The 23,852-nt window shown below is 38.1% G+C and overlaps 1 protein-coding gene across 1 annotated transcript in view; it reads right to left on the bottom strand.

Moving 5' to 3' along the window:
- Nucleotides 1-471: 471 nt before the first annotated feature.
- The window catches only part of LOC134321256 (A disintegrin and metalloproteinase with thrombospondin motifs 20-like), a 155,588-nt gene continuing 132,207 nt past the window's right edge, over nucleotides 472-23,852 (bottom strand). Inside the window, exons 29-38 of the mRNA XM_063002890.1 lie at nucleotides 18,943-19,110; nucleotides 11,700-11,873; nucleotides 9,932-10,102; nucleotides 9,631-9,840; nucleotides 9,326-9,455; nucleotides 4,717-4,906; nucleotides 4,473-4,606; nucleotides 1,341-1,432; nucleotides 1,082-1,186; nucleotides 472-617 (exon numbers count right to left, since the gene is read on the bottom strand). Of these exons, the coding sequence (XP_062858960.1) occupies nucleotides 528-617; nucleotides 1,082-1,186; nucleotides 1,341-1,432; nucleotides 4,473-4,606; nucleotides 4,717-4,906; nucleotides 9,326-9,455; nucleotides 9,631-9,840; nucleotides 9,932-10,102; nucleotides 11,700-11,873; nucleotides 18,943-19,110 (1,464 nt within the window). The 3' untranslated portion in view covers nucleotides 472-527. The remainder of the gene's footprint in view (nucleotides 618-1,081; nucleotides 1,187-1,340; nucleotides 1,433-4,472; nucleotides 4,607-4,716; nucleotides 4,907-9,325; nucleotides 9,456-9,630; nucleotides 9,841-9,931; nucleotides 10,103-11,699; nucleotides 11,874-18,942; nucleotides 19,111-23,852) is intronic.

Raw genomic sequence — 23,852 nt, 5'->3', positions numbered from 1 at the left:
AATCTGGTATACAGAACTATAGGATTGCATTATTCTTTTTAGAACACCCAATTACAATTAAAGTGTAAGATCAATAACATCTATGCTGTATAGCAATGTTCAATATGTAAATGGATTTATAAAGTACCTTATTAATATTAGTACAATCTTCAGTTCTGACACATCTGAGTTCAGTAACTGCTCAGAAGAGGTAAGAGGTCCTTCCCCTGGTTCCAGTAAACTGATGGCTATGCAGAAAAAAATCAAACTGTGGCCTACTTAAAACCTGATCATCAGCCAGAGCTGCCAGAAAGCAAATTAAACAGTTACAGAACATTTCCCATAAAAAAAACAGACACACAATTTGTCAGTTACATGTACAGTGCCTTAATCACAGTTTAACGGAAAACTGGAAGACATTTTTGCATGAACAGACCAGTAGGTCTTTACATTCATTTAAAGAAGCGAATGAATGTTACACAAAAACACTCCTGCAGTTCTTAGACCCTGAAAAAAATGTACCCATGCAGACTCGATTCGAGTCTATTTTACTGGAGTTGAACAAGAAGGCCGGTGTAAGGATTGGGCAGACACTTTCCACAGAATCCCCCACAGCGGCCGTAAATCCGTGTCCCATCCTGCAAAATAATATATTTGTGTAACATTGGTTTTAAACCTTTCAAAATGTTTTCACCCATTTGTTGATGAACTGGAGATCCCATTTTTGCTTCTTAAAGACTTTTGTGGATACTGCTTTTGTACCAAATCATGGTTAAAACCACCTGTTGACAAAATCTCTTTGAAATCACACTATTATTTACTTTTTTACCTCTTTTTTACCCCTAAATTGTCCTGACTTTTTGCAATGAGTTGCAGACCTGAAATGCCAGAATGGAGGTATGAAATGAAATTAGAAAGAAGTAAGAAATTTTTTTTTACTAAGAAACAATTGTTACTTTGTTCCAACCTTTCTGATTTGGTGTTGCTGTAATTTGCTTTCTGATCTGTACACTTCTTCAAATTTTTCAAGCCATTTCAAGTATGTATCATAAATGGCTGAATCTAAACAAATCACAAATGACTGACATCAAACTTTACTTACCTCTGATCTGTGGACTTTGACTGAGACATAGTTTCCATTAGGGACCCATTTAGTTGTTTTAGCAACCTTTAGTCCTGTCCCAGTGAGATTAATGCTGAACTGACCCTGGAAAATCAAATATTTTTAATCAAATATATTTCAAAAATCAATTTATGCCCTAGCTGATACAGTAGACACATGGGGGCAGTAAAAGCTTTTCCCAGATGAAGTGTTTACAAGATTTAGTTTAACTAAATAGCTGTAACAGTCAGTTTCCTACCTGCGGACACCTAGCAGCGCTGTAACAGTCCCCGGCAGTAGCAAAGGGAACAGGACGGCCAAGAAGGGTCTGAGAAAACTGCATATCTGTGGCTGCAGCAAACAGTAAGAAGTAATTCAACACAAGGCAATTAAACACAAAGCATAAGACACTCTTCCTCACACAAGTTTTTTGGCGCAGATTATAAAATAGAATGCCTTTAATTGTCATATACAGTGGGGCCAAAAAGTATTTAGTCAGCCACTGATTGTGCAAGTTCTCCTACTTAGAAAGATGAGAGAGGTCTGTAATTTTCATCATAGGTACACTTCAACTATGAGAGACAAAATGAGAAAAAAAAATCCAGGAAATCACATTGTAGGATTTTTAAAGAATTTATTTGTAAATTATGGTGGAAAATAAGTATTTGGTCAATAACAAACAAGCAAGATATCTGGCTCTCACAGACCTGTAACTTCTTCTTTAAGAAGCTCTTCTGTCCTCCACTAGTTACCTGTATTAATTGCACCTGTTTGACCTCGTTATCTGTATAAAAGACACCTGTCCACAGCCTCAAACAGTCAACCATGGCCAAGACCAAAGAGCTGTCGAAGGACACCAGGAAGAAAATTGTAGACCTGCACCAGGCTGGGAAGAGTGAATCTACAATAGGCAAGCAGGTTGGTGGGAATAAATCAACTGTGGGAGCAATTGTAAGAAAATGGAGGACATACAAGACCATTGACAATCTCCCTCGATCCCGTGGGGTCAAAATGATCATGAGAACGGTGAGCAAAAATCCCAGAACTACACAGAGGGACCTGATGAATGACCTGCAGAGAGCTGGGACCAAAGTAACAAAGGCTACCATCAGTAACACACTATGCCAGGAGGGACTCAAATCCTGCAGTGCCAGGCGTGTCCCCCTGCTTAAGCCAGTACATGTCCAGGCCCGTCTGAAGTTTGCCAGAGAGCATATGGATGATCCAGAAGAGGATTGGGAGAATATCATGTGGTCAGATGAAACCAAAATGGAACTTTTTGGTAAAAACCCAAGAACACCATACCTACTGTGAAGCATGGGGGTGGAAACATCATGCTTTGGGGCTGTTTTTCTGCAAAGGGGACAGGACAACTGATCTGTGTTAAGGGAAGAATGAACGGGGCCATGTATCGTGAGATTTTAAGCCAAAACCTCCTTCCATCAGTGAGAGCATTGAAGATGGAACGTGGCTGGGTCTTCCAGCATGACAATGATCCCAAACACACCGCTCGGGCAATGAAGGAGTGGCTCCGTAAAAAGCAGTGTGGCCTAGCCAGTCTCCAGACCTCAACCCCATAGAAAATGTGTGCAGTCCGTGTTGCCCAGCGACAGCCCCAAAACATCACTGCTCTAGAGGGGATCTGCATGGAGGAATGGGCCAAAATACCAGCTACAGTGTGTGCAAACCTGGTGAAGACTTACAGGAAACGTTTGACCTCTGTCATTGCCAACAAAGGTTATGTTACAAAGTATTGAGTTGAACTTTTGTTATTGACCAAATACTTATTTTCCACCATAATTTACAAATAAATTCTTTAAAAATCCTACAATGTGATTTCCTGGATTTTTTTTCTCATTTTGTCTCTCATAGTTGAAGTGTACCTATGATGAAAATTACAGACCTCTCTCATCTTTCTAGGTAGGAGAACCTGCACAATCAGTGGCTGACTAAATACTTTTTGACCCCACTGTATACATATACAGGTGTACAGTACAACAAAATTCTTTCTTTGCATATCCCAGCTTGTTTGGAAGCTGGGGTCAGAGCGCAGGGTCAGCCATTGTACGGTGCCTCCTGAAGCAGAGAGAGTTAAGGGCCTTGCTCAAGGGCTCCACAGTGGCTGCATGGCAGAGCTGGGATTTAAACTCTTAACCTTTCAGTTGATAGCCCTACCTACTAGGCTACCACTGTCCCCTGTGCTAATGTGCCCACCTGCCATGCAATTATAGATCAGCAGGGGGCATGTTAGTGCAGATAACTGACAGTATTACAGTGTCAGTTTCTTTAATTGCAACTTTAAGGGCAGTTTCTGCAACACATAAGTGTTTTTTGCTAGAACCAACCCTTTATATTCCAGCCTTGTGACCCATATCGTTGCTGGGTCCTTGTATTTCCTGGCTTGATGTTATGTTTGAGCACTGTTTTGTTTGTGAGGCTGTTTTGTGTATTGGAACTTCATCTGGCTAGCTAAATCGCAACTTCACTCATTAAACTGAATTGTTTTTAATGCTGACTGAAGACTTACCTTTTCTTTAGGTGCTTAATTACCCTTTACCCTTTACGACATTCTTTTTCTAAATTTAGCATTTTAATTTTTTTCCTCTTAATCTAGTCATACCCAATTCCCCAGGTGTAACTTCCTACACTGCTGCAGACTCCCTCCCTGACAGAGAAGAGCTGAAGACTCAAGAGATTCAAGAGATGTGCTTGAACTGTTGCTTGTATATACTAGAGTAAAAAATGTCTTCTAAAAAATACTAAACACCCTGGTAAGTCATTCTGGATTAAACCTGAACATAAGTATTGATTAAAGGCACTTGTCACCTCTAATAAAAGTAAATATTGCAAAAAAAAACCAGTTTAAAATAGGAGTAAGACAAAGTTAAAATGCAAACAAAAGAGACCAAATGCGTTTAAAGAGTGTGTGTTGTTTTTCTTATCCATCCTTAGACTTTTTTTTAACCCTTTGATGCACAACCTGGGTCAAAAGTGACCCAACTGAGTTTTTATTTTCTATATCTTTGCAATAAATTAATTTTGTCATTCAAGCTTCCATGAATTCCTCAATGAACTTGTTTTTGATCATCACAAATCCTTATTTCAGTTTTATATTTTTTACTTTTTTAATAAAAATCATTTTTGTATCACTACCCTTCTAATGCACAACATGGGTCAAAAATGACCCTTATGTATTTACTATGGAATTTGACAGGAACTACTGACATTTGTAAGTGTTTGTAGTCAAAAACATATTTACTGATCTTTTGAAAGACAACCAAAGATTAGGCTCTTGAATCTTCAATATGTCCAATACTATTTGCTTGCTAACTGTTTACATATTCTAGTATAGATAGCTTTTATTGTAGAAATAACCAGTAACTTCACTCACTGATTATTTTCATGGCAGTGAGGTCCAGCCTGACTCTGTAAAAGAGAGTGTAGCCCATTGCATGATAATCATTTCTGCAAGCACAGTCCTGACGCCTGCTGCCATTATGTGGGCATTCAAAGGGGTTGTTCAACCTGGATTTTCAAACAAGAAAACAAAGGCAAAGATAATAAACCCTGTTTAATCTGTTTTACTTATTTGCTCATTTGTTTGTTTCTTCAAACTTACTCCTTGAGAAATGTACCTGTTTCCATACACCTCTGAGTAGTTGTCTGTCTGGCCACTGCGCAGGGTCACATACTCCTTTGGAAAGTAAGTCTGCATGTCTGCACAGTAAATCTGAAGAATTTTTGATTTAACTCGGAGGTGATGTTCACCGTCTTTTCTAATGTCGTCTTTCATCTGAAGCTCCTTACAGGTAGAAAACAATTCACCTGGAACATAAGATTAAACTTAATAAATACAACATTAGATCCCCCTAGGAATATGCTAATCACAAATTTACAGGGCAATTATTTTTGTTTATTAGGGTTTTAACATCATGCTTTACACTTACATTCATGACAGAACAGGTAATTACATGTTACACATGATTCATCAGTTCATGTACAATGTCAAAGACAGTCATGGACAATTATCTCCAGTTTACCTCACTTACATGTCTTTGGACTGTGGGAGGAAACTAGAGCTCCTGAAAGAAACCCACACAGACACAGAGAGAACATGCAAACTCACAGTAACTCCAGACCACTCCAGCTGGAAATCAAACCCAGGACCTTCTTATAATGACCTCATAATATATAACGTATTACAATACTAAATACTGCACAATACCAGCAATAAATGTCTAAGTTGACAGCAACCACTGTTGTGGATGACTGACTTATTTTATCAAACATAAATCCTAAAAAGCTATATATCTTATTTTGTCTTTTTTATTATGTCTTTTTTTTATTATATTATTGTTTTCCTTAATAATTGATAGCTTATATAGAAACCATTTGCAGTAGGCAGTATGTATCTCTAGCTGAATGATTAGATCACTATATTGATAGAATAGAACAGAAAGCCTTTATTTGTTATATATACATATACAGGTGTACAGTACAATGAAATTCTTTCTTCGCATATCCCAGCTTGGGGTCAGAGAGCAGGGTTAGCTATTGTACCACCCCCCTGGAGCAGAGAGGGTTAAGGGCCTTGCTCAGGGGCCCAACAGTGGCTGCATAGCAGAGCTGGGATTTGAACTCTCAACCTTTCAGGTGATAGCCCAAAGCCCTACCCACTAGGCTACCACTGTACACTATGTGATGTGATGTGCCACATTTTATATATTGTTTATGCATTTTCTCCCCTTTTTCTCCTGACTTTTTAGAGCATCCAATTGCTCTCCACTAATGCCGACCCCCGCTCTGATTTGAGGAGAACTAAGCTACTCCACGCCCCCTCCGACACATGGGCAGCAGCCGTATGCATTTTGTCACCCACACTAGGCAAGTGCATATATGCAAATCAGCCTTGTGTACGGAGAGACACACCCTGATCCGCCTCTGTGCAGGCAGCATCAATCAGCCAGCAGAGGTTATAGTGCATCAGATGATGAGTCCCTATCCGGCTTAATACCCCACCCCTATATAAACAGCAGAGCTGTTGTATTCAAAATCCCAGCTCTGGTGCACTAGCGTGTGTTTTTACCGCTGCGCCACCTGAGCGGCCTGCCACATTTGCTTTTAACTATACAAATATGGGATTTATTATGACTATTATCATATTTTTATTTTCTTACAATTAAAGTACAGTTGTTGTCCTTATGTCACTGGTTGAAATATTATCGAACGCAAAATAATTTAATCCACACTGCAGATGGATTAGATGGATGTTGCTGTGGCAACACTTAAGAACCACAGTTACAAATGTATTTCATTTAATAAACATTTATTTAAAAAAATAATCCTATTTAACAGTGATAAACAAGGGAATTTGTAGGGGAAATCCAGTGAAAATTATTTTTAAGGGTATGTATATCTGAATGTGTCTCCAACATCCAAGACAACGAGTCAGCTTTTACGTAATCACCCTGCACAATACACTTTAAAATGTTATAAACTCATAACATTTCTCTCCACTCTGTTTTTTGCACAATATTATTTCCATATGGTTAGAAAACGTTCCCTAAGATTTATTTATTGACATTAATACTGTGCATGACTGCTAAATTCTCCTATAGTGCAAGCATATCAGTATAATTTTACTCAAGCCTGACTTGGCAGGAAAATTAAAGCACAAAGCTCTAACTGCATGCCAAAACATTTGAAAGCCAGAAAATGAATCTGAGAAAGCATTGGCAAGCAGCCTTTCCACATTTATGGTCAAATATAAGGCCATACAAAGTATACAAAGGATAAGTTTACCTCATTAGTTTCAGAAGGATAGATAGCATTGTGTGAAGCTAAATGTCAAGGTTTTCCTTTGCTTGAATTTAAAAAAGGCAGTGATAGATCCTGAGTGTCCTGCATAGTATAGCCATACCCAATTGTTCTTAGAAAACAACCTTGAAAATATAATTATTATTAAGTGGCATCAAGTCAATTCTGACTCCTGGCGACCATACGTTTAGTGTTTCTGCAGAACATCATGTGGCCTGTTTTGGTATTCAGTTTTCTTAATGACACATTCATTGTTCTTCTAATTGTGTCCATCCATCTTGCTGCTGGTCGACCTCCTCCTCTTTTACCTTCAACTCTTCCAAGCATAACTGAGGTTAAGTTTGATTTGGTCAAGGATCCATTGTGTTTGTCTTCTTTTGAAGATCTTTGCCAGAACCAAGTTCAAAGGCATCAATATTCCTCCTGTCCTGCTTTTTTACTGACTAGCGTTTATATCCAGAAAGAACAACACAGAAGAGAATTATCTGGACAATTCTGATCTCTGTTTGGAGAGACAAATCTGTATATCTGAAGATCAAGTACCAGTCTGTGTGGTATTTCCTGGCTGCTGGATCCTTTGCTGTTAATAGTTGATCCAAGTAGGCAAAAACTGTCCACAGTTTAACATCTTCTCAATCACTGGTAAAGTTAGTGGTCCTTCCTTTTGTCATGACTTTTGTCTTCTTAATATTGAACGGAAGTCTCATCTTTTTCTCTGTTGTTTAACTTATAAGGTTCTTCAGGTCTTTCAGATTTTCTGATGAGTGTTGTGTCATCTGCACATCTGATGACCACCTTAAATCCTTGATCATCTTCCACCAGGCTCAGCCTGTATGTTCAGCCTACATGATAATCAAAGATGGTTCCAGATTGCAGCCTTGTCATCCTTTGCTATTGTGAAAACAGTCTGTTTTTCCATTTTCTGTCATGACTGTGGCTTGTTGATCAGTGTAGAGACTCCTCATTAGAATGATTAGATACTCTTGTATTACCATCTTTCTGTGGACGTTCCAGGATTTTGTGTGGTCAGCATTATCAAAAGCTTTGCTGTATTCAATGGAGCACATGTTGCCTTTCTACTTTTTTGGCTTTTTCTATAGTCCAGCATACATCTGTGATGACATCTCGTTCAAGGGAATCCTGCTTGCACATCTGGCATTTTTCTTTCAGTGTAAGGCTCTAGTCTGTGCTAAATAATCTTCAGTATAATTTTACTGGCATGTGATATAAGGGAGATTGTTTGATTGTTTGCACACTTCTTCTCGTCTCCTTTCTTTGGTATGCACTGTATGATTGGTCATCCAATTTGCTTCCTTCCATCTTTTTTATTCTTCCCAGGTTTTTCTCCATTTCTTCTTTGATGACCCATTTGAGTTCCATCCATAGCTCCTCTGGTTCTCTGTCGATTATGTCTATCGTCTGAAATCAGTTCCTGATGATTTTCTTGGAGACAGATGGTATGTTTTCCAGATTGTTTTATATTTTCTATTTTCGTATGGTTTGATTGTTCTTTACCCTGAGCTTGCACATTAGAAGTTTGTGGTCTGTTCCAAAATACGCTTTAGACCATGTCTTTGCAATAAAATTGAGCTTATCCATCTCTTGTTGCAAAAGAATGTAGTCAGTTAGTTTTTGGTGAACATCAGGTGTAAAGTAATACTTTTGGTTGCTTAAACAATGTAACTGTACTCGCAAAAGTTAATTAGTAATTTTCTGGCTTCATTCCCCTTTCCAAGGCCTGGTTATCCAACTGTTTGCAGACTTTGACATTTCAGCCTCCCATAACCAGCAGTACATCTTATTTGCAGTTCTTGTCTATTTTAGTTTAAACTCGATTCATTATCTCCAATGCAGACATATGTTATTGAGCCATAAACCTTGATGACAATAATGATGAATGGTTGCCAATTAAATCAGATTGACATGTCAGTCATTCACAACCTGGCATTGCCACCATAAACTCTAAGTACATTCATAAATCTCTGGTTGGGAAACCCTGGCTAAGGTCAATGAAACATTTATTGCTAAGTAATAAATAGGCGGCACGTTGCTCGGTGGGTAGCACTGTCGCCTCGCAGCAAGAAGGTCCCCAGGTGGGGAGGTCTGGGTCCTTTCTGTGTGGAGTTTGCATGTTCTCCCTGTGTCTGCGTGGGTTTCCTCCGGGAGCTCCGGTTTCCTCCCACAGTCCAAAAACATGCAAGTGAGGAGAATTGGAGATACTGAATTGCCCTATAGGTGAATGGGTGTGTGTGTGTGTATGTCTGCCCTGCGATAGACTGGCGCCCCGTCCAGGGTGTTACTGTGTGCCTTACGCCCATTGAAAAGCTGGGATAGGATCCAGCACCCCTCCGCGACCCTAACTGGATGAGCAGTTAAGAAAGTGAGTGAGTGAGTAATAAATAGCACACAAGTGTCAAAAATACTTACAATTTCTTAGTCTGCAGGCTACCAGGGATGAAGGCCGACTGGACAAAGAACAATTTTTGGAGGGTATATTTTCAGCAGTGAGACACTCTACTGTCCTTTTCATCACCCCAGCACCACATGTCTGAGAACACTAAGGACAGAAACAGCAACACAATATAAATATACCAACTGCTATAAAACATATCACAAATAAGAAGCACTGGCTAAACATTATGGTGCATACTATAGTTTAGGTTTACTACAAAAAGCATTAAGGGTGAGTAAAAACAGACTTACATACATCATTCATATAAACACTTACACACCTTGCTCATTGCTCCAACTTTCCAGTACGCAGGCAGTGGGCATTCTGATAGCTGACACGGTCTGCTGTGGGGTGGGGGAGGCTGTGGGCACTCAGAAGGCAAAACTTCAATATAGGAATGGGCACCAATTACCAGCTGGTCCCAAGCATAGGGCACAGCAGAGCATGATACTGTTCTTTGCTGGTAACCTTCCCCACAGCTCATAGAACACTGAAATATACAATGATCTTCTTTTAATCATATTTATAATGTGTTAATTGTAGTGTACTACTGTATATCAACACATACATAGATATCTTACCTGTGTCCAAGCTGCAGTTACCCAGATATACTGACAGGGGGCACTAGAGCAAGGCTGATTAAGGGCAGGTCTGGTTGAGGGGTCACACAGACTTTCGGAGACAAAATTCCTTGCTTTGTCCACACATTGGATAGTTCTTTGCCTTACACCCTCTCCACATGTAGCATTACACTGGACACACATAGGAGAAAGTAACATGCATATTTGCTTTGGTATTTAGAAGTGGGTGGACTTTATTCCTTCAAGCTAACCCATATTTATTCTGCACTTTATTTAATTAAAAAAATGATGATACTTGAAATTCCAAACCAATTCATTTATAAGTGACAAATGAGCAGTGACATCACAAGGAATGCTTACTCAGAATAATGATTTACATCAGATAATGTCAAAGAAATGGCCAAACAGCCCAACCATTAAGAGGTGCACTTGTCAGCACCGGTCCCAGGCCCACATAACCATAAAGCTGTGTCAGGAACGGCATCTGGTGTAAAAACTGTGGCAAATCAGGTATGTGGACCAGAAAGTTCAAAAGAGTTCAAGCTCAAAAGCTCTACAATATGGACGTATTAAAGCAATTCTTAAAAGAAAAATGAGTTCAGAGAAATCATCCACAGCAATTTACAAGACTTGGTTGCAGTTGATGCTTGTAAAGGTGACACAACTAGTTATTAGATTTATGTGGTCAATTACTTTTCCTACACAAGGCCAGTTAGTGTTGAACTTTTCTTTCCTTCAATAATTCAAATGGTCATTTGAGTTTTGTGTGTACTTAGGTTCTTTTTTGAAGATCTGAATTAAATAACTGAAACACACTGATGAGCTAAAACATTAGGACCCTCCACCTAATACGATGTCAAGACTCTAACCCACAAGCTCTAACCCATTGAGAAGCTGACTCCACAAGACATCTGAAGGAGTCCTGTGGTATCTGGTACCACAACATTATAGCAGTTCCTTCAGCTCCTGTACACTGCGAGGTGGATCACCTTACAATGCATTCCGGAGCCACATCTCTTCCATGGGTAAATGATGCACACATACACAGCAATCCACATCTAGCCATCCACATACACAGCCATCCATTATCTTGGATACAACTAACTACAGTCCAACATTTAGTATATCCCTGACTGTGACATGCATAATTGTTACAAAATAAGCATTATCATGCACTGTTATGTGGTCCCTAACCTTTTATTAAGAATGGGGGGTATTTAAGTAAAAACAAAATATCAGTATGCTGCTGCTGCTGATTTTTGTAATCTCTGTTCCCCAACACTTCCTTATTGCCTCTACCACTTCCAGCAGGACATGCTAAGAAATTCTCCAATGTTGCCTGTGAGCATTCATTAAAAATCTTCCCCTATCCACACATGGTATCCTTTAAATAAATTGTTAGCCACTCTAGGCTGCCTACTAATGAATTAATGATGGCTTACTGTTTACAATACAAATCGAATGCACACAGAGTTTTTTGATGTCTAATAATACCCATAAGCATGTAATAGTGTGTGGCCTTGTTTAGCTTTGAAGTTCAAAAGAACCGCAGAGTCACCTGAGGTGTCCTACCCATGCAAACACCATACCCATACCACAGCCTGGTGCCAGATTGTGTCTTGTGATATTATTTAAGTTATAGCAATGTGGATACATCTACGAGAAATATGTATGCAGCTGGATGGGTCCATAACGATTCAGTTAAATTAAGAAGAGAGAACAATCACATACAAAAGATCAGTTTAAAAGATCTAGAAAAAAGAAATACCTCCTGCCACTCACTGGCTGACCATGTGTAAGGATGGCAGTCAGCAAACACACATGGCTGCAGGCTGCTGGGACGAAGATGGGCATTACACATTTTCTCTTCCACACGACCTTTGCCTTTTAATCTACAGTACACCTCACGCGTCTGTACACCAGCACCACAACTAACCGAGCACTGTTAATAAATGCACACAAAGACACACATTGATTTTTAAAATTATTTAACCGTTATGTTATATTGCATTACATTTACGTTTTTACATTAATGCTTTTATCCAAAGTGAATGAACACAATACAAGCAATTGCTCAGTGGCCCAACAGTGGCAGCTTGGGGACTGAACCAACAATGTTTTGATTACCAGTCCAGTACCTTAACCACTGAGCTGCCACTGCCCTATTATATTTTATTACATTACATTACAATATATTTAAGGCCGTAAAAATCGCATCACGGACTGTGAAATGAGACGTTTCCTGTGTAATATGCAATCTGCTCTAAAATTCTAAATTTAAGGTTTATGTTTAGCGATTTAACATTTTTCCTTTCCATAGCATTGGAAATATTAGGCGCAATATGCAATATGAGGTGGTCCTAACAATCAATTTGGGTATTTCATAGTCAATGGAAAAGTGTGCTTCTCTACACAAATGATCATCTCACTGTAGTCTGTGCTGTGCCTCAAAAGAACAAGCCACTAAAGTATTCTGCTCCCGATAGTTTGTTTATGTTTATTATAGTTTATTTCTTTCTTTATAAAGTCAGCAAACTCTAAACACGCTTGGTTATATTAGCAAACGGTTAGACAAAATTTTTAAGATGTAAAAGTCTTGTTTAACACTTGGATAACTGAGTTTGAAAAATTTTTAACCAATTATGTGGACGCTTGGGGCCCCCCTTGGGGGGGGGGATATCAAAACACAGACATAATTTAATTTATGAGTGTTATTTAATGACTGCCATGAAATGTGGCACTTTTCTTTAAAAATCTGTGAAATCTGTGATTTTTGAAAGATGTGGCCCGTGAAATTAAGCACATTTTCCCGTGAATGTAGTAGGGCCCTAATTATACTATATTATATTAGTGGCACAGTGGTTACCTCCCACCCTGCAAAAGCATGCCAGTAGGTAAACTGGCTACACCAAATTGCCTCTAGATAATTGAGATAGTAAAGATGTCAGTATGTAACATTCTGCTATGGATTGAAAAGTGGTTGAGGTAATATTCCCACCTTGCATTCAGTGCTTTCAAGTAGGCATCAGAGCACAGTCAGAATACAAAGGTTAATTAAAATAAATTACTATTATGAAGAGGACATTTGTTGAGGTAGAATAAAGCTTTTGTGTTCCAACACACCATTCCTAAACAAAACACATTCTGATGCAAATGTTCCTAATGTTAATTTAAATGGTCTGTCTGAAGTCTTATCATGTAAGACAATCTGTTTGAAGTTTTGTTTTGACATGTTCAAACCTTCTCGTCTGTACAGTTCTTTTTTCTGTGTCTGTCATGTCGAGCACACATTAATATATGTTATTTGGTGTTAAATATTGTCTCGGTTTAGAATGTGGGTTGGACCTTTTTTCTTTAAATGTTTATCTGGGTTTATTTAGGGCTAATGTGATGACATTATGTCTTGGTTAACTGCATTGTATATGCCTCCAGAAATGTTTTTTTCATGCTTTAGATGTGTTTGCCTTTAATCAAAAAATTTTGAGCAGACAACTGTGGTCATGTTAAAAATGTCATGGCTAATTACGAGTTCTGGGAGACATTTTCCTGAACCACCACTGAAGCCCCCCACTTCAAACATACACAAGTTGCCACACATACCGTAATGCACAGGACAGCCTGAGGAAAGTTACTACGCATGCTGTCCTAGACCTATGTATGTTTATGTGTGAAGAGGTGGGCATTGAAGGTCCTGGGCAGATATTTCTATAGTCACCAAAGACATTAAAACATGTTTATGTAAATGAGGAGAGAACTGTTAAACCAGAACATATGTGAACCAGAGTAGCATGGTAAAAGGGCGAGTCCTCACAGCAGTAAAAAATTTAGCATGTTCTTACCATGACAAAACGGTATAACTCAATTTTACTGTGTGCTTAAAGAAGCTACAGCTATTATGAATGCACATATATTGTACTATATAGTTATATTGATTTTACTTTTAAAATCTTGCCCTTTAAGATCTTTTTCAAACTAAAGTCTAAACTAAGGCTCAGATGTAAGAATATGATAGATAACAAGTTATTGTTTTCACTAATTAAATGTACTAACACAGAGACAGATACACTATATGATGGAAAGTATGTTGACACCTTTACTAATAACATGGTTAAAATTTGAATAAAATTAACCGTATGCTTCAACTTTGTGGCAAAAGTTTGGGGAAGGCTCTTTCCTATATCAGTATGACTGTGCCCCATGTGCACAAAGCAGGTTCCTTAAATACGTAGTGCCTAACTTATACATTAGTGTGGATGAATTCTAGCGCTTTAAACTTTTAAACACCTTTGGAAATAATTACAATGTCAACTGCTAGCCAGACCTCACAAATCATCCTTTGATTTGGTCACAGATTCCAAGACATACTTTAAAATCATGTGGAAAGCCTGTGCCGAAGAGTGGAGATGCCCATGGGTTTGGAATAGGATGACCAGCAAGCTCATAGTCAGGTGTCCACAAACGTTTGACAATATAGCAGTATAGTATGGATCTGTGTGCATTAATTTTCGATATTATCCTGATTAACTGGATTCACTACCTGAAAGTAAGTTGTGTGCAGGCATATCTATGTAGGGAGAATCATAAGATGTCAATAAGGGGTGTTCATTTGAGTCATGTGCGTGTTCCCCTAATTTCCAGCTGATTTTTTAGTTTTTATTTAGAATGAAGGGGTCATTTAAGTTAACAATTGTATCAGTATGCTGCTGCTTCCTCACTATCCCTGCCACTCCAGCAGGGCATTCTTTTGAAAAAAAGGTATACAACTGATGTATTTGAATTATTTATTAACTATTTAATGTATTAATTAGTTTATTTATTCATATATTTTGCCTGACCATGCCCTGCTAAACTTTGCCGGTCACAAAGCTGGATGTGAAAGGAGGATGGGGTTGGGCACTGGGCTAGCAATCCAGCACTGTAAAATGAGCTTGCTACAGAAACAATATAGAAACTTAAGGACAATTGGTGTAATGGATCTGACTCGCCCCTGAGCATGGGCCAGGAAAGCCACAACCATTGTGTCTGATCGACCTCAATTAAGAACACTTGTTGAGCCATGTGCCTTACAGCATGAAATAAGAAGATGGCCTATTATGTAGTTCAGAAGCATCACCACAAAATTGTTGTATTCAGCTGAGATTAGAATAGTAGTGTTTAATTTGGAAGGTTTGGATAACTTGGGTTTTTGTAATGTATTGAGGTTTAATGTTTTAACAGTCATCCAAGAATCCTGCAAACTGACTCAACTCAGCAGCTTTCTGCCCTCTATTAGACATTACTTTTATTCCTCCAGATGAAGTCAGTCAGGCTCGTGTGTGAACAGTTCTGACAGCATAACCCCTTTGTGTGCAAATTTATCCATGGTTACACATGAACTATAACTTAGGTTTATCCTCTTCCAACCAAGCTCACCCAGGGGGACTGTACAGATACGAGGAAATGCTTAAAAGCCTGAATGGTGGGCTTACAGATTTCTAAAGCTGTCAGTCACATAACTAAATGCTAAGAAGTAAAGCATGTATTTATGCTGTAGTGTGGATTTCATGGTTTATGTTGGTATGTGGAGAAGGCTGATTGCTTCCAGACACTGGTGGGAGAGGTAGAGGAATGGACTCCTCAACTCAGAGTAAGTAAGGGGTGGCACTGCTGGAACTGGTACAGTGACTCTGATATTGCCCCAGCACATACAATAATATTTTATGTCTATTTTTCTAAAGTGCATAGTGCTTTAAGCTTCAGTAGAACATCAGCATATGCTTTACACTCAAACCTTTTTATGTCAACAGCGTCAGATAGGACCTTCTCTGTTTATATCTGACCTCAGGTTGAACTCCAAGAATGAAGGAAATGAACCTTTAGGATGCCACTTTGCTTTACTTGAGTACACATACACAGAGGATCCCATGATAGATTGCACTCCCAGACGTTGGTCATAAATTCTGGATTGTCGTTGTTTGTGGTTCGCCAGCTGTGTGTATGCGTGTGCGAGTGTGTGTCCTGCCTTGACGTGACCGCATGCTCTGAAAATATGTCACCCCTTACGGACTGCAAGATGCTAGCAGGCGTCTCCAGTGTGTGGTCGGCTCCACCAGGACTGTGAACTTTTCCTTTACTTCTCCCACATGTACACACACAGAGTGCTCTTTGTACAAAGTTTCCTGCTTACATTTCAGCACTGTGATCATGAAGTAAAAAAGACTTATTGTTGTTATTGATATTTTACAATTTATTCTTATGCTACAAGATCTATTTTCCTGCAAAAAAATATGAAAATAAAGTCTATAATTTGAACATGGCTTACCAGTGATTTAAAGCATATGGATTTCAGGACCAAGGAACACGGACAAAGACTGTAATAGCCAACCTCTATAGGAAATACGTTATGATTCTAACATAAACTCAATTTCTTTACTGAAGAAGTACTTTTAATGTGGTGGAAAATATTCAGAGGATAGAACATCTAATCCCTACTGGCTAGGTCTATTCATATTATCAAAACATTTACTTACTAGAGCAGAGATGGGGACTTATCGCACACACAGCAACTTCAGACTCGACTTGTGACTCGCAAAAAATGACTTGTGGACATCAAAAGTCAGCAACATTAGTTACGTGTGACAATTGTATGTATATATATATATATATACATACATTCTGACATCATTCTGATCGTGTCATTTTCTGCTCTCTAGTAACGCTACAGGCGTCTAATGACTGAAAAAAACGCTTTTTAAACCAGTCAGACCTTCTGATTTTAATTTTTTGTAAGAAATGCTGTTATTTGCATGTATTGCAGCGTCACACAGATGATTGTCAATGAAGCGCTTGATTGGCTCTCTAACGAGTTCAGGTTTTTAATCATAAGCACATTTACAAAATAACGGATTATATTCCTAATGGAACACACGCTTATAAATTTAATAGCATCTGGAACAACATAAGCTAAGTTAAGCAGTATTATGGATATTTAGCTGTGTTTGGGATTTTAATCCGCTGTGCCGTAATTTGCAATGAAAACAAAATATCAGATTAAGCTTTTAATTAGTACCTAGGAAAGTAAAGGCACTAAGTAAAACGGCAAAATCTAAAGTCGCTAATCTGTTGTTGTTTTTTATCTGAACTTACATATTTGTTTATTTCTACGCTACATTTCCAATATATGTTTTGTGTATATTATATTAACTCGTAACTTGACTCGAACTCTAGCCTAAAGACACATAACTTCACTCGGACTCTAGCCTAAAGACTCGTGACTTCACTCAGACTCGTATTTTGTGAGTTGTGAACATCTCTGTACTAGAGTACACATCTTAATAGCCCAGTGTAAATACCTGAGTAAACTGATAAGCATAATTTAATGAACATCTTCTCATTTACATTTTTGGCATTTAGCAGATGCCTTTATCCAAAGCAACTTACACTACTTACAGTACAGCATACAGACTAAGCAAATTGAAGGTTAAGGGCTCAACAGCAGCAACCTAGCAGTGAGGCTTGAACCAGTGACCTTCTGATTACTAGTCCAGTACCTTAACCACTAGGCTACAACATCTCCTCAATCATCTTCTCCATAGTTGTATAGCATGGTAATTGTGGCATTTGAATATATTGTGAGCCAAAGTATTTCAAATGGTATCTTAACCCTCAAGATTTGTTTAGATTCCTTAATGAGACCCAGGCGCTTGATGTTAGAAAGTTAATTTACTTTTAATAACCACTTTATTCTGACAGTGATGCTTCAGAGCTGATCCTGCACTTGAGGCTTGGCAGGGATATATTATCAGTTCATTTCAGAGCATCAAACACTCTTTTACACACTCACTATGGACTATTTACAGTAGCCAATACACCTACTCATTTTCTTTTTTTCATTCTTCTTTCGGTAGAATTTTCCCCATAGTCCTCCCAATCTAGTCATGTCTAATTCCCTTATTGTAACTTGCTTCATTGCGGCACCACCCCTCTCCTGACGAGGAAAGCCGCAGACTCTTGCCCACTCGCCAATTGCTTCTTTCTCACAAAGCGCTGTTTTGTATACGGAGAGTCATGCACTGTTGTCTGTAAATCATCCATATCTACTGATCTAGTGTAGGCACCCCAACCAGCCAGGAGACACCACAATAGCAGCAACAATGAGGAAACCCTTCAATTACATTTACATTTTCAGCATTTAGCAGATGCTTTTATTCATAGGCAGTGGCAGTATACTGTCTAAGCAATTGAGGGTTAAGGGCCTTGCTCAAGGGCCCTACGGTGGCAACCTGGCCGTAGTGGGGCTTGAACCAGCAACCTTACAATTACAAGTCCAGTACCTTAACCACTAGGCTACAACTGCCCTATCATTGTGCCTGTTGGACGCCAGGCAAGGTCTGCCAGGCCATAGCACTGCTGGGGTTCAAACTTGAATGCTTGAGATTACAGTGATGTTGGGCAAGACTGCTGTACCACCCAAGTACACAGTTTCCGTACAAACTGTTTATGGTCTTGTCTTGTCCTTTCCATTTATTTAATTAGCTGGAAGTACTTTTTGCTTGCTTCTTGATTTATCATAGTTATAATATTTGATAATACATACAAACACCTCCCAAAGAGTGAGTGAAGGATTGAACCAAAGACTACAAAGATGATTTACTCATGTAAAGAAGTAGACACCATGCACTAGCCAAATTAAAAAGTACTTGTGAATGACGTTACCAGATGTGTTTTTTTAAGTGGGGGGTTTGATGTCCAAGTATGGTCTGGATACTTCAGCCTGTTTTCAGATAAGTAAATAATGCTACATTTGATGGGGGTTAAGATAAATAAGCAGCAGTAAACTTAAGTCAGAAATGCTCACTATCAACAATCAACCGCATATCTGGGTGGCCAAATCTGCACATCAGAAATGACACACAACCTGCCACAGTGACTGAAAAACACAAAAACGTAATCCTTCTTTCTCCACTTGAATTTTTGTATTATAAAAGCATTTAACTTTTCATATGGGTAATTGTAATTGTTATAATACCTACCGTTCGCCACTTGTTTGCTTTCCAGCTGGGGCACGGTCCTGCCCTGCAGAGTTTCTGCGCTTTGGGTCTTGCAAGATAAGCGCAGTTCTCTTCCTCAGTCTCCGTTTGATTTTGGTACATGCAGACCAGCTTTCGCTGCTTGGTTCCCTTGCCACAGGTCACAGAACACTGAGGATAATACAGATAAACATCAGATATAAGAATTATGAATGAAAACACACACATTTAATCCCAAATCAGAAGTATACACAATGTGTTCAAAATAACAGAGCGTTTCTGTTGGTTATCTGGGCTTCATTTGGTCAAGGTACTCTCAGAGGTCTTCGCCAGCAAAGTTCAAAAGCATCAATATTCTTCCTGTTTAATTTTTTCTTATTTAACTTTTATATCCATAAAGAACCACAGAGAAGACCACAGTCTGGATAATTTTGATCTTTGTTGAAAGATATAAAGTGTAATTATGTTCTATAAAAAATGTGGGTGGATAAAAAAGTTATTACTTAACATTTGCTAAATATTAATTTGTCTAATGAATAGACTAACTAATAATAACAACCCATTTGAGTCCCAACAGAATCAACCTAATGTACAGTGAAGTGTGTGTACGTGTGTGTGTACGTGTGTGTGTGTGGGGGGGGGTTAATATGTTGGGGGTGTTGGAGGGATGAAGGGATAAATTATTAAAATCAAACAAGCATGTATTGAAGCAACAAGGTGACAGAGAGGCCTTAAAATCTCAATGCAGACAATCATCTGGTTTCAATATACATCACTAAAACACATGAAAATCTTTCCTTACAAGAAAAAAACATAATAAAGCATTACAAAGACCTTAAGAAAATCTGTGAGCCTCTTTTCTGGGAATGTACATGAAAATTCTTTTTCTGGTCTGTGTTTATAAGAAAATATGTAATTACAGAATGCTGAAATGCATTTAACCCACTAAAAGAGTTTAGAAGTACACAATAAGGGCATGGCTCTATATTTATTCACTTAGCATATTTACAAACTTGTAAAATACACATAATGGAATTTTCAGGGTTCTTTAAACTGATCTTTTAAACATTGTGCAAGGTTCAGGAACAATAATCCCAAATATTTTCTTAACTCTTTTATTGTACCAGCAACAAAGGTCAGAAGTAGTCTTTTACATTTACTTTGTTGGTACTTTTAACTGTTAGGTAAAGGATTTATTTATTCATTTTAAATGCTTTATCCTGGTCAGAAACAGTGGATTCAGAGCCTAACCTGAGAACAATACACAGACAGAGACACAGCCCAAACAAGGCACCAGTATATACAGTGTATACAGTCATAGTACTTATACTAACCTATTTTACTTAATCACACCTTAGAACGTTTTAGGCTAGAACAGTATTTAGGCTAATTCACTAATCATTTACTCAGTACTATGTACTGGCCAACACTACACTTGTCTCTAGTCTTGTCTCCCTCACTTACTTTTAGATTAGAAATGTCTTATGCATTTATTGTACTGTTTTTAATCTACATTGTATATAGTGTACTGTTTTTTATCTGCATTGTGTATATTGTATTGTCTTGCACTTTTGCTTTGTGTTGCACCCTGGTCCTGGAGGAACAATGTTTTGTACTTGTATATAGCTAAAATGACATTATAAAACGGATAGTTCCGGTCCTAAAATCTGATTGGCTGAGCCGCGTTCGAAGCCGTTGTAAAATCCCCGATAAACGCACACCTATGACCATCTCACATCATTCCATATTAATACGCCACTGAAAAGAAAATCACGGTGATAAAATCATAGCAGTAACGTACGGTCTCGAGTGGTTTATTGCTTTTATAAAACGGCGGTCAACATAAAATATAATAAAATACAACAATGTTCAACAATGTTACTGTGATGAAATCGCAGTAACGCACGGTCTCTCGTGGCTTATTGCTTTAATAAAGCCTCTCTTGAACTCCTGAACTAATTTAGGTAGGGGATGGCTAGAAACCTAAAACACTGGAAATAGCATTTTCTCTGGCATTAAGTTTTTTATTTAAATATTCCTGCATGAATGGCAGATTTACATTGATTTTAAAATCTACTTTGATGTATCACAGTTATAAATATTATGGCTGGCTCGATACCACTTTTTTATGTCCGATACCAATACCGATACTGCAAATTGAGTTTCTGCCAATACCGATACCAATCCGATACCGTCATTTCTCCTCTCAAACAACTAAGCAGTGATAATATATGTCTCAATGCACCATGGTTAAACTAAATTTATCTAAATAACAATGCTCAGACTGTGAAATAAATATTCTAAAGGAATAAATACCGAACATACAACATCACACTTCTGCAAAACTGCTGTTTTTATTTTACCTTTTACACACAGAACATTTAGCAGTCTTTTTGGCTTGTTTAACAAAAGTGTCTACAATTGGAAGAAGTGGATGTCAATCAAACGAGATGGACCAATTAGAATTGACAAAGAGTTGAGATTTTCCGTTAAAGTTCTGTCATGTTTTTAGATAATTAAAAAACAGAGTGCGCTTATTGAAAATGCTGCTGGATTTTAAAGAGGAAAACGGGAAACGGTAAAGTTTTATTTCATAACACTAATGGATTAATCGTTGAGGATGTGAGAGATCTCCAAGCCAGACAAGACAGATTTATCCAAGTCCAATTTATCATTTATAAAGCGATTTATAAAGCGGTTTTTATTGTGTTTTTAGATGTGGCAGAAGTAGATTATTTTTTTAAATGCTAAACGTTTAAGTAGATCAGTGTGTTTTAATTTCTGAATGGCTGTTGCAAATGAGTTGTAGATCAGTGGCACATGTTAATGATGTCATCAAGAGTGAGTGGCAATAAACGACATATGTTCGTGTGTTATTTGCTTTATACACAAACAATGGCCTTATTTACATTAAGTGTTATTTACATTAAGCAACAGTATCGGATCAGATTATAAATTTTTTTCCTTCCGACATCTGATCTAGTGATTTGGGTCAATATCGGACCAATACCGATACAGCATATCGGATCGGTGCCAACCCTAATAAATATACTCCTGTCTTAACATTTTTTGAATGTGTTGCAAGGATCAAATTTGGAACCAGCCACTATTGCAAAAACATATCAACTGATAAAATATCACTATATATCAAATATCAAAATTTCATGTTTTGTATTGCTTTCAGTTTAATACAGGTCAAATAAAAATACAAATCAGGGCTTTATGTTTTATTAGCACTAGAATCTACTCTTAAAACCTTTCTGAATTTGTTTGTACTTTTATCTGAGTTTGTACTTTTCTTGTTAACCTGTCCATCTCTAATATGTGGTCATCACATATTCCTTTTGTCATCACATTCCTTTTTAAGATTCATGGCAAATTGGGTACTCAGGATATTTAGCCTTCAGTAAGGAGGTAAAACAGTGTAAAGAAATCCAGCAAGGCTGTGGGTCTTAGATCTTAATGGCTGGGATTTTACAGGATTAAAGATTAAAGTTGTTTTTGTGTGAACAAGCTGGTTTAGCACTACAAGAGCCACAACAATACCCATTACATCTTTCTTCAGGCAGAGAACACAGGGACGACTCACCTACAAAGACATGCACAAACTTATCACCCATCTCCATTACAAACACTGTAATTACAAAAGCATGATAAACACAGAGCTGAAGTTTATGGACGGGGCACATCAAAGTGCACCAAGCTAAGTGTCTGATCCTGTACATGCAGGCTGAAGCCTCCTGCTCACTTCAAACATGAAAACACTGCTCTTATCTCTGTGCAGAGAATCAAAACCAAGACTCAGACAAACATATCCATAAGGGCAATGGTGGGGTGGGGGCTGAGCCCCATGGCTAAAGCGCAGGGAAAAACGAGAAGGAAACATGAGAAAGAGGGAGGAGAGGAGGAAATCCCAGCCATAGGGAATAGATGTACAGCCAGTGTAAGGCACTATAAAGTTCTACTTCTGCCTGATCCAACTCATCTGTCCAACATCAGGTATTCAAGGCTAAGAACAAAGAAAACCGGTACCTCATTTTCTGCACCTCCAGTACCTTACTTTTAAGGTAAGTGAAATTCAGACTTGCTTACTAGTAACAATGAATTCAGAACTACAATATTAACTAATGCCTGCTTGCAATAAAAAACTGTTATAGGACACAAACTGCACTAACATTAAACAAATCTTAGGTATGAAGTATTTTTATTGCTCTCAAATTTTAACCCATATTAAATCTGCTTATGACTTTATTTTTTTTACTTCTTGAATGTCTATGAATTGAGCAGAACGTAAACTGGAGGAAACTAACTCACATAGCTGTATGATTAAATATACACAAATGTAATTAAATTAATGATTTAAAACAAGTTCTAGACAGCTCTAAATGACCTATGTTTGATCCTTGCCTCTGGTTAATTTTACGTCTTCTATTTTGTGTGTGTGATTATGTGCAAATCAAAGGCAAACTATTAGCATTATTTAAATGTAGACAAATAGGTAGATAGGTAAGTAGACAGGTTGGTAGGTGGATTTTTAGGTAGGTAAGCGAGTAGGTAGGTAGGTTCATAGGTGGGTAATTAGGTAAGTAATAAGGTAAGTTGGTAGGTGGGTGATTAGATAGGTATATACTGTAAGTAAGTAGGTAGGTTGGTATGTGGGTGATCAGGCAGGTAGGCAGAAAGGTGGGTAGGTTAGGTAGGTAGGAAGGTAAGTAGTTAGGTAAGTAGGTAGGTTTGCTGGAGGGTATTCAGTTAAGTTGATATAGTATTACTTTAAATAATAGGAATTAAAATGTATTAATGTATACAAATGCACAATGGCACAATGCCAATTCCTATTGTCGAAAAGCAGTTATCCTTGTTTTATCCCAGACATCAAGTGTTTGTAACCCTCAGATTATTTATTGCAGTGC

This window comes from Trichomycterus rosablanca, chromosome 1 (assembly GCF_030014385.1).
Source record: "Trichomycterus rosablanca isolate fTriRos1 chromosome 1, fTriRos1.hap1, whole genome shotgun sequence".
Classification (NCBI taxonomy): domain Eukaryota; kingdom Metazoa; phylum Chordata; class Actinopteri; order Siluriformes; family Trichomycteridae; genus Trichomycterus; species Trichomycterus rosablanca.
Note: the sequence above shows the minus strand (reverse complement) of the source record. Positions and strands in the feature narration are given on the sequence as shown.